General features: G+C 40.0%; 1 protein-coding gene across 5 annotated transcripts in view; it reads left to right on the forward strand.

The window, feature by feature from the left end:
• The window catches only part of LOC141114556 (polycomb group RING finger protein 2-like), a 333247-nt gene that overhangs the window by 303034 nt on the left and 18732 nt on the right, over nucleotides 1-11481 (forward strand). For 2 of the 5 annotated variants that reach the window (XM_073608318.1, XM_073608316.1), the window contains 3 exons: nucleotides 5621-5686; nucleotides 5949-6319; nucleotides 6445-6630. The exons of 2 other annotated variants lie outside the window; for them this stretch is intronic. In XM_073608318.1, the coding sequence (XP_073464419.1) occupies nucleotides 5621-5686; nucleotides 5949-6319; nucleotides 6445-6553 (546 nt within the window). In that variant the 3' untranslated portion in view covers nucleotides 6554-6630. Of the gene's footprint in view, nucleotides 1-5620; nucleotides 5687-5948; nucleotides 6320-6444; nucleotides 6632-11481 lie in introns of those variants that run through there. One more of the 5 variants, XM_073608317.1, reaches the window with a different exon arrangement.

The following is an 11481-nucleotide window of genomic DNA, read 5'->3' on the forward strand; positions in this document are numbered from 1 at the left end:
ACAGACCCCAGGACAAAGCCCCCCTCCATTAGTACAGACCCCCCAGGACAAAGCCCCCCTCCATTAGTACAGACCCCCAGGACAAAGCCCCCCTCTATTAGTACAGACCCCCAGGACAACCCCCCTCCATTAGTACAGACCACAGAACAAAGCCCCCCTCCATTAGTACAGACCCCCCCAGGACAAAGCCCCCCTCCACTAGTACAGACCCCCAGGACAAACCATCCCCCTCCATTCGTACAGACCCCCAGGACAAACCCCCCTCCATTAGTACAGACCCCCCATGGAACAAACCGCCCCTCCATTAGTACAGACCCCCAGGACAAACCCCCATCCATTAGTACAGACCCCCCAGGACAACCCCCCTACATTAGTACAGACCCCCCGGACAAACCCCCCCTCCATTAGTACAGACCCTTCCGGGACAAAGTCCCCCCTCCATTAGTACAGACCCCCCCAGGACAAAGTCCCCCCTCCACTAGTACAGACCCCCCAGGACAAACCACCCCCCTCCATTAGTACAGACCCCCCCAGGACAAACCCCCGCTCCATTAGTACAGACCCCCCAGGACAAAGCCCCCCTCCATTACTACAGACCCCCAGGACAAAGCTCCCCTCCATTAGTACAGACCCCCAGGACAAACCACCCCCCCATTAGTACAGATCCCCCAGGACAACCCCCCCTCCATTAGTACAGACCCCCAGGACAAAGCCCCCCTCCATTAGTACAGACGCCCCCAGGACAGAGCCCCCCTCCACTAGTACAGACCCCCAGGACAAACTGCCCCCCCTCTCCATTAGTACAGACACCCCCAGGACAAAGCCCCCCTCCATTAGTACAGACCCCCAGGACAAACCACCCCCCTCCATTCGTAAAGACCCCCAGGACAAACCCCCCCTCCATTAGTACAGACCCCCGTGGGACAAACCGCCCCTCCATTAGTACAGACCCCCCAGGACCAACCCCCCTCCATTAGTACAGACCCCCCAGGACAACCCCCCCTTACATTAGTACAGACCCCCCGGACAAACCCCCCTCCATTAGTACAGACCCCCCAGGACAAAGCCCCACTCCATTAGTACATACCCCCAGGACAACCCCCCTCCATTAGTACAGACCCTCCCAGGACAAAGTCCCCCCTCCATTAGTACAGACCCCCCCAGAACAAAGCCCCCCCTCCACTAGTACAGACCCCCCAGGACAAACCACCCTCCCTCCATTAGTACAGACCCCCCAGGACAAAGCCCCCGCTCCATTACTACAGACCCCCCCAGGACAAAGCCCCCCTCCATTAGTACAGACCCCCCAGGACAAAGCCTCCTTCCACTAGTACAGACCCCCCAGGACAAACCACCCTCCCTCCATTGGGTTTATTTAACATATCAACGCATAGTGGCCATGCGGATACGGTTTGTGTTGCGAGTGCCACGTCTTATCGTATTAGATTGGAAGAAGTTGGCAAATTGGGCTTAAGACTTTTTAGGCACAATAATTACTATGTTTGTGGTTAAAAATTCTGGTTTATTGAAAATTTTAAAAAATAGAGAGTAAAAAGGGGAGACAGACAGAGTTCAGTTCATGATCACACAGTTTTACAAGTTATACACTCCATACATAGCTAAATGGTTATACAAAACAGTTAAAGCAATATTTGGAGATAGGAACTCTATTCAATATAGTTACATTGCGTTGAACCAGAAGCTATGCGGTGGTAACAATCAAATTCTGTATTTGCTCGACATGTTGCGCGCCGCATGCGCTTCTTCAGGAGCACAGAACTGAGTCTCCCGTCCTATACCCGTGATACACTTGATCTCCCCAAACCAATAGAAGGACTGCCTGTCCCTCCCGATGCCCTCCTCGTGACACTGGATGTGGAGTCTCTGTACTCCAGCATCCCTCACGAACAGGGCATCGGGATGGCACGCATGTTCCTACGAGAGCAAGATCACTATAGCTGGGACTATTGCAAATTCATTTTAGAACTGTTGGAATTTGTACTGACCCGTAACCACTTTTGCTTCAAAGATTCCCACTTCCTCCAGGTACAGGGTGTGGCCATGGGCACCTGCTGTGCACCGGCCTACGCCAACCTGTACCTGGGGGGGTGGGAACGTAACATTTTTTCTAATGAGGACCTGACCATCTATACTGATCACGCCCTTATATGGCGGCGTTATATAGACGATATTTTCCTGGTATGGACAGGAACTCGTGACTTATTGGATAGTTTTATCCAAACCATCAATCATAATTCCATGAACCTCAAATTCACAATCTCTGCCCATCCGTATCAGATAACCTTTTTAGACCTAACCATTTTTAAAGACCAAGAGAATTGTTTAGCCTCCACTCTGTTTAGAAAGGAAACCGCAGGAAACACCTTACTGCACGCGAAGAGCGCCCACCCCAGACCACTCATTAAAAGTATTCCTTATGCACAGTACCTCAGATTACACCGTAATTGTACGCATATAGAGGAATTTAAATCCCAAGCGGAGGCGCTCCGCGTTAGATTACTAGCAAGGGGTTATACCAAGACTATACTGCGCAGCGCGTATAATAAGGCCATACGCCAGTCAAGAAACTCTCTATTGTTTAAGAAAAAATCTACCACTACTAACCCTTCGGTGAGATTTATCACCAAATTCTCGCAACAGCATCAACAGCTTCGCGACATTCTTAGTAAACACTGGCCGATCCTTCAACAGGACCCTATTATCAATAAATACATTGGCCCCTCCCCCCAGATTACTTTTAGACGAACAAGATCCCTTGGTGACCAACTAACCTCGAGCCACTATGTAACCACCCCCAAACACAATCAAACGAAAGTAGGGATTTTCCAATGTGGTAAATGTTCCTTTTGCCCATGGGTCAAGGAAGGGAAAACTTTCACATTACCAAATGGGGAAACATTCACCCCCAAATTTTACGCAGACTGTGAGACAAAGGGAGTGGTGTATCTCATGCTATGCCAATGTGGCGCCTACGTTGTAGAATCAAGGACCATGTGTATTACTCGGGGGAAGGGAAAATGGTGACAGCAGTAAGCAGGCATCTAGACCTCTATCATAAATTTAATGTTTCCCTTATCTCATTCATGGTGTTAGCAGTGGTCCCAACAGATCCCAGGGGTGGAGACTGGGACAAATTAGTTTGTCAAAAAGAGACCATGTGGATAGAACGTCTTTGACCAACCTTTCCCCCTGGTATAAACGAGGCCCAAACATATAAACCTTTCTCTAAACTAGCATTGTCTCGCCCCCTTCTTTCCAGTTCTCTGTCCAGGTATTGTACTGTTGAATGTTGTATAACCATGAATCATGTAATAATCCAACGCTATATATGATTATATGTATATATCTTATCCCTGTCCAGGTACTGTATTGCTGAGCTTATGCCTTTCTGTATACAACCACTTACTACTTAATACCTCATTGTTATCAACCAATACATACCTAGACTGTATTTCTATTAAATTTTTTTTTTTTTTTTTTATATTTATTTAATTTTATTTTTATTTCTATCCTACTTGTTGCCTGGTTTACTTTATTGTTGTTACAGTTATTCAGCCGCTCCTTAAAACTATTCCAATATTCTAATTATATAATTTTATGTTGACCACAACATACAGGGATATGTAATGAAATACTGACACATAATCACGCACATAGGTTGGACTTGATGGACTTGTGTCTTTTTTTAGCCTCACCTACTATGTAACTATGTAACTATGTATATTACTAGACTAATACATATACTTTGATGCTGCCCCTAGATCCTGGGATGTGCTCCCTGCGATACCCGGGGATACTTTCAACACTGTGCGGCCGCCCAGCGCCACACCCTTATCCCAAGGTGATTGGCGCACCATGGTGCCCCTGGTTGCCAGGTCTACCTGGACGCAGCTGCTCTCCCTCCCCCCCCTGCACCGCCATAACACAGGCTGGCGCCGAGGGCTGGGACATGCGCAGTGCGCCTCTGTGGGTCCTTGGTTGCTAGGACACCACGACGCGACTGCCACCTCTCTCTCCGATGCGCCGTCAGCTGTTTTGCCGACGCGAGATTGAGGCATGCGCAGTGAGCGTCTACGGCCAGCCTGAATGACGTCACATCGGCTCGCCGATTGGTGACTACAGGCGGGGCGGCTGTACAAGAGACGCTCGCAGCGTCTCCCTCGGAACGATCCACACTACCAGCCGCTCTTACTGAGCCGGTTGTGTGGTTCTATGCTGCCAACTAATTGTGCTCATGATCCTTAACTCCAATATAAGGTAAGCTCCTATTTTTAAACTGCATGATTACACACTGCTTCTACTTATTAGCATACCCTCATACTCATTGCTTCTTTTCTCTCTCCATGGGTTTATCTCTATGGCAGTTTCATCAGAAGTGGGGACCAGGAACAGCAATGTTCTAAGCAGCAAGTTTTACACAAATTTCGATGCAAGCCTTTGTTAACTCTTGGTTGACTCGAGTTCCCCCCCCCCCCTTTTCCAATCAAACTAAAACGTACAAGGTCAGCTAATTACTGATAGCTGCAACATATGTAGTTAAAGCGGGGTTCCACTCTCTCTGATAATTTTTTTTTTGTCCTAATGACATTGATTGCTATATAGCAATAAGGAACTCACCTGCCCCGTTTTTCAGTGACATTGCGTTTTTTTTTGCCTTAATAAAGTAACTTTGAAAACGAAATGTTGATGGTTGTCATCTTGCCTGTGGACATGTGAAACCCACAGGCATCCTCTTCCGGGATACGGTGCTGCTGATCTATATATATATATATATATATATATATATATATATATATATATATGTTTTATTTATTATCTTATATAATTAAATTTAGATATAAACACATTTCTGTTCATTAATAAACTCACCTCATTGTATTTATGGTTTTAATCTTGTGGTGCCCAAACCAATTTTTTTTTTATACTCCAGCTAATGCTATCTTATCTGTGTTGACCAAACAATGGATGAAGATAATGACTAGTCTTGGAGGTTTCTTTACGGCCATTATCATGTTGGAATACTGCCCTGCAGGCCCAGTCTATCAAGGGAGGGGATCCAGCTCTCCTCCATTTGTCATTTTATCTGTTGGTATTCATAGCTCCCCAGACACATGCACACTCATAAAACACCAGTCCCTGACGCTCCCACCACCATGCTTGATAGTAATACTGACAGAGTTTATTTTAGACTTATCACCTGTTTACCACTATACACGTTCGATACCATCTGAAAATAATCCGTTCATCACAGTCTATTCCAAAAAATTTAAAATTAAACACAGATCCAATTACTTTGTCTGATTTTTTACAGCATACATATTTTTTTTATATGTGTTATTTTTATTTATAAAAAAATAAAAAAATATGTAAAAAATATAATCCCTGTTTTTTATATATTTATTTATATATATATATATATATATATTACTATTAATTATAATTTAATTCTAAATAATGAATTTTATCCCTTTTTGCTTTTTCAGAACAAAGAGTAAATACTCAATACTGATCTATTTCTTATCTATTTAGAAATAAACTATATATTATTTCATAGTGTTTCAAATGCTAACAGCATATTTTTTTTCAATATTATTCTTAGGACAACAATCCAGGATCTGGAGTAGATTTATCCCAAAATTACAGTTTGTTGAGTCAAGAGGAAAGAGTAAGTTATATCGCTATTACTTTGAACTAGTCTCATATCTTAGCTTTTCACAAAGTAAAATAAAGTATATAGATTGTTATGATATATATGCATATCATAGAGATATATATTTTTTTTTATATTTCAAGTTAGATCTTTAAAAAAAAAATCTTTAAAATTTTTTATTTACAGATCTCACTTTGTCTGCATAATATGTAACATGTTATAAACATTTATGATTTATAAAAATTAAAATAAAATACATAATTTTTTTTTTTTATAGCGTAATATGTTAATACAACAATTATTAGCCAGGTATCCGCCACCAGACATTGATCGTGCATTTCCAAGAAATCCAACGGTTCCCTCTTCCACTATTGTTGCTTCTACCTCTGAATCACAAGAGACTTCCGATGACCGAATTGGCAAAACAGAGTGGTGTCAGTGTGAGTGCTGTATAGCAATGCCAACACAAGTGGAATCAGTGTGTTGCAGAGAGATAGAAGAGGTCCAAGGATGCATCCCCGAAGGAAAAAAATGTATAATTGAAGCAGACATGTTCCGCTCTCAAATAGCAACAGAGGAACACGTAAGACTAATGTTTACGATGTTGCATTTAGAAGGGCTACCAGTTGTGGATGCCGACAACAACCGGTAAGTACCGTAACATCCAATAGAATATATTGATAATATTGTTCTTAATAATAATAGTGACAGTGTGAATTTTATCGTCTTATACACAAATCTGTTTTTATTAATTTTCATTTTTTTTTTTGCAGGAGATTAAGGAAGACCGCCTATCGTGCATTCATAGCATGGATATATGGTTTTTTAGGGAAGGGTAACAGAAGGGTTATCCCAGCATGCGCAGTTAAAGTTGTGCATTAGATATTCCCGGATCCTAATAGCACATACGTAGGATTTCTATACTCAGGCGACTATGATGCATCAGAAATGGCATTTCATTAAATTTTTATTTTAATCTATAATTTTTTACATACTTTATAATTGAATGTTTATTGTAATATTTGTTTAAATTTTTTTGTTTTTTAATAATTATTATCTTAACAATAAAAACAATTTGTTTTACTAAATCTAACGTTTCGTTTATTTGGACATGATTTTTTTTTGGATTAAAAATAATAAACTTCTTGTATTATTTTAAAAAATTCACAAAACAAATCTATTTTATTAACATAATTTTATTTTACATAATTTAACAAACAAAAAAGTATTTCAGATAAACTAAATCACACCAATCGCTATCTCTTAAAATAATATAAAATCCTTCCTAAAATAATTTAAAAAAAAATAAAATTTTTATTAACATAATACAACTAGAAAGAAATGTAATGCTTCATTTTGCAGCAGTTGGAAAGCGTGTCATATGTTCTCTCACTGCAACACTAGTTTCCGGCCTTTCAACTGGTGCAATGTTTTTAGGCATATCAATATTTTTTGATGTCCACGAACTTGTTATGGTCCCCTCTATAATGGAAATCATATTTGACAGCATTATGTACGTATGTTCATTATTCATTTTTTTCAAAAACATTACGCACTATCCATTTTTTCCTACCCTTGGGAAACTCTAAATTTTTCCTTTCAACAAAAATCTCATCACCACTGGCATCCTTTTTTTTTGTCAGAGCAGGTTTCCGTATCACATTATGATTGTGGCATAATGCCGCCAATTTAGTTCTGGCATCCATAGAATCAAATCGATAATGTATTCTTTTAGGACGATATTTTAGAATCATACTGTGATACGTTTCAATGACACCGGTCTGACAAAAAAAAGTGAGATGTTTCATGTCCTTTCCTAATTGGGCATCCAAAACAATTGTGGATAACGCATGAAATGCAGGTGTCTGTTGGCTTAACCAGGGAACAGTCGGAGAATGCACATCGATCTCATCGTGCAAGCATTTGTGTTCTGTATCTCCAATTTTCCATACATGGACATTTACTACATGATGTAGTAGAGATTCCCAAAGAAATTTAAAACGCTCCTCATTTCCTTCACAAGCTCTACTAGACCAATAGAAATGGTTCAGTATGGGTCCAATCCACGGCAAAATTGGACGATAAATTTTTTTTTTTGAAATTTGCGTCAATTTTCTTTTCAAATTTTTTACGTAATGCCAAATGTCAAATTGATGATTAATATTTTGGTATTTTTCATTTGTTAATAGTTTACGTATGCCAGTGTGTCGATCTGTTCCCACAAATTGAACATCTAATTTTTTACCAATTATACGATCTAAACTTTTTTCAAATCCAAATTTCTCCATTGCAACAGATGAAGTTGTTTGAGACACCTGCACCAACTCGTAATCCACAATTTTTTTGGAAAAGAGATCCATGAAGGTGTATGTTGAGTATTTGGCAGAAAAACCTGGGCTGTCACATTGTCCGTCCCCAACAAGAAACAATGGTTTGTCTTTTAATTCATTAATTACACTGAGATTGTTTTTTTGCCAACTGTAGTCTATGGATTTAAATATGTATTTGTTTTGCGCCATGTTATAAGAGGATTTGCCAAATATCTGAATTCCGCAAAATTCAAAAATTTCACGGACTTTGGTATAGCTACCTCCACTAACACAGATGGATCCAGCCAGCAAAATGTTACCAGCAGGATACTGTTTGATTTTGGGCTGGCTTTCCCATAGTTTCAATCGATGTTCTGCACAACATGTCCAAAAGACAGATGCCATTGTTCCTATAATTTTTTTTTCTATTTTTTTTATTTTTGAAAAACAGTCTTCATCAGGACATCTCATTCGATATAGTAATTGATCAAGATTGCTTTCAAAAATAATAAATTTTTTTTCCTTAACCAAATTAAGTGGATATATCAGAGTGTTTTGTGGTTGTGTGTCTTCAACACTCTCACAGAAACTAATGTCACTAATGTCACCTTTCTGTGGTGTGTCACAATCCGACAGGTGGAAACTAGGGTCATAATAATATGACAATTTTCTTTTAGATGTGCTTTCTGGACTATCATCCTCAGTCATAAAACGTGACCTCTTCTTTGTCATTTCCAAATTTGGTGTCACGCTAGATGAGAGTGATAGTGCCATATGGGATTGTGGTTCTGATGTTCTTTCATGACGTAGTGGAGTTGACCCATCAAGAGGTATCAATAAAACTTCATCCAACTTGCAGTATGAATGGTCCAAACTTGTCACTCTTTGACTTGCTATTTTGCAATAACTGTCTTCTGACTCTGTCTTCTTCCACTGGAAAGTGGAATGGCTCTGTTTGTGTGCCTGCATCTTTCATTAAAACCTTTGGTAACTGGCATGTACATCTTGGGGTGTCAGGCTTCGATTGTGAAGTTTCCGGCATTATGTACATCTTTTGTTTAAATTTTATTCAGTTTTTTTCCCATTTATTTTCAAAGACGGTATCTGTCGCAGTTTCCATGAAAATAGTAGGGACTGATTCTGGTCTTAATTTTCTATATTTTTCTTGACCAATGAAACAAGTAGGGTTAAAGTGTGCAGAACACATCCGAAAAATGTTTCCACGCACGTCTTCTTGTATTAATGGAATAAATTGATCAATCATTTCAGACTCCATTCCAGCATTTTCTAGCCAAATTCTAATGTCTTTGCTATCCTTTGGAAATACAAAATACTTTATATTGGTCTGTTTTGGAATATTTGAGTTGTGGCTGCAAAATTTGGCAAAACAGCTAGGCATGTCTATAGAATAAAGAAAAAGAACATGAATAAATGTAACACTAATTACTTTATTTCTTAATTATTAATTATAAAAAAGTAATTAAAATTTTTATATTTTAAAATAAATTTGAAAAGAATTATTTTAAATCTTGTTTTTAAAATTATGTACATTCTATTAATAAATATATGTATTTAAACTTACCTTCATTTATAGTTTGTATATAAAAGTAAAAATGCTGATAAAAAAATGTTTGGATAATTATTAATATTTTTGCTATTAATTTGTACTTTATATTTGAATTTCATATAAAAAAAAATGAAGCGTAATAATTCAAATATATTTTCATATTTTATTTATATTAAAATACAAAATAAAATGTAATACAAACATAAATTAAATTAAAATATACAAATCAATTTTTCTACTTTTAAATATAACAAATGAAAAGATCATTCCAGTATTGAAGATAATTGTATCATCGTGACTGTTTGTCCAAAATTACAAATTCAATTGCAAATAATAAACTGTTCACTGACATTCAAATTTTACCAAAAAATTTTTAGGAAAAAAGAGAAGGACAGACACACCATCAAAGGTGGGGTGGAGAGGGGTTACGGAGAGAGAATGATAGGGAAGGAAATATAGAGCGTACAGCAAGAGAGGCAGGGGTAGGGGAAAGAAGAGAGACAGAGTGGAAAGAGGGGTGTGAAATGGAAAGATAGAGATAGAGGGGGAGGGAGAGAGAGCGAGAAAGAGGGGAAGGGAGAGAGAGAGTGAGAGAGAGAGCAAGAGAGAGAGAGTGAGAGCGAGAGCGAGAAAGAGCGAGAAAAAGAGACAGGGAAAGAGAGAGAGAGAGAGAGAGAAAAATAGAATGTGAAAATGAGAAAGAGAGAGGGGGATGGAGAAAGAGAAAAAGAGAGGGAGAAAGAGAGAGAGAAAAAGAGAGAGAAAGGGGGGTGGGGGAGAGAGAGAGAGACAGAAAATGAGAAAGAGAGAGGGGGATGGAGAAAGAGAGAGGGGGATAGAGAAAGAGAGAGGGGGATAGAGAAAGAGAGAGGGTGATGCAGAAAGAGAGAGGGATGCAGAAAGAGAGAGAGAGAGAGGGGATGGCGAGAGAGAGAGGGATGGGGAAAGAGAGAGAGAGGGATGGCGAAAGAGAGAGAGAGAGGGATGGCGAAAGAGAGAGAGAGAGGGATGGCGAAAGAGAGAGAGAGGGATGGAGAAAGAGAGAGAGAGGGATGGAGAAAGAGAGAGAGAGGGATGGAGAAAGAGAGAGAGAGATGGAGAAAGAGAAAGAAAAAAGAGAGAGGGAGAGAGAGAAAAAGAGAGGGAGAGAGAGAGTAAAAGAGAGAGAGAGGGAGGGGGTGGGGTAGAGAGAGCGAGAGAGAGCGAGAGAGAGAGGGGGAGAGTGAGATAGAGATAGAAAGATAAAAATAAGAGAAAAAAGGAACATGGAAAAAGAGAGAGGGGGATGGGTAGGGGGTGGGGTAGAGAGAGAAAGAGATAGAGAGAGAGTGGGGGGTAGGTAAAGGGAGAGATATAAAGATAAAGAGATAGAGGTGATAAAGTATTAAAAAAAAAAAAAGAAACAGACACAGACAATAAAAAACAAATCAAAACATCAAAATCTTTAAATACAAATCACAATTTTTAGGGTTTTTACAAAAATTCAAAACCATTGTCAGAGAGGGAGAGAGAGGGGGAGAGAGGGAGAGAGAGGGAGAGAGAGGGAGGGAGAGAGAGAGAGGGAGAGAGAGAGAAGGGGAGAGGGAGATGGAAAGAGGGAGAGAGAGAGAGGGAGAGAGAGAGGGGAGAGAGAGAGAGAGAGGGAGAGAGCGGGAAAGAGAGAGAGAGCGAGAAAAAGAGACAGGGAGAGAGAGAGAGAGAGAAATTACAGCGAAAAATAGACTGAAAATGAGAAAGAGATAGAGGGGGATGGAGAAAGAGGGAGAAAGAGGGAGAGAGAGAGAGAGAGAGAGAGAGAAATTAGAGAAAAAAATAACATGGAAAATGAAAAAGAGAGAGAGGGAGGGGGATGGGGAGAGAGAGGTGGGAGGTAGAGATAGAGAGAAAGGGGGGGGGGTAGAGAGAGAGAGATAGAAAGAGAAAAAGAGAGGTGA

This window comes from Aquarana catesbeiana, linkage group LG12 (genome assembly GCF_042186555.1).
Source record: "Aquarana catesbeiana isolate 2022-GZ linkage group LG12, ASM4218655v1, whole genome shotgun sequence".
Classification (NCBI taxonomy): domain Eukaryota; kingdom Metazoa; phylum Chordata; class Amphibia; order Anura; family Ranidae; genus Aquarana; species Aquarana catesbeiana.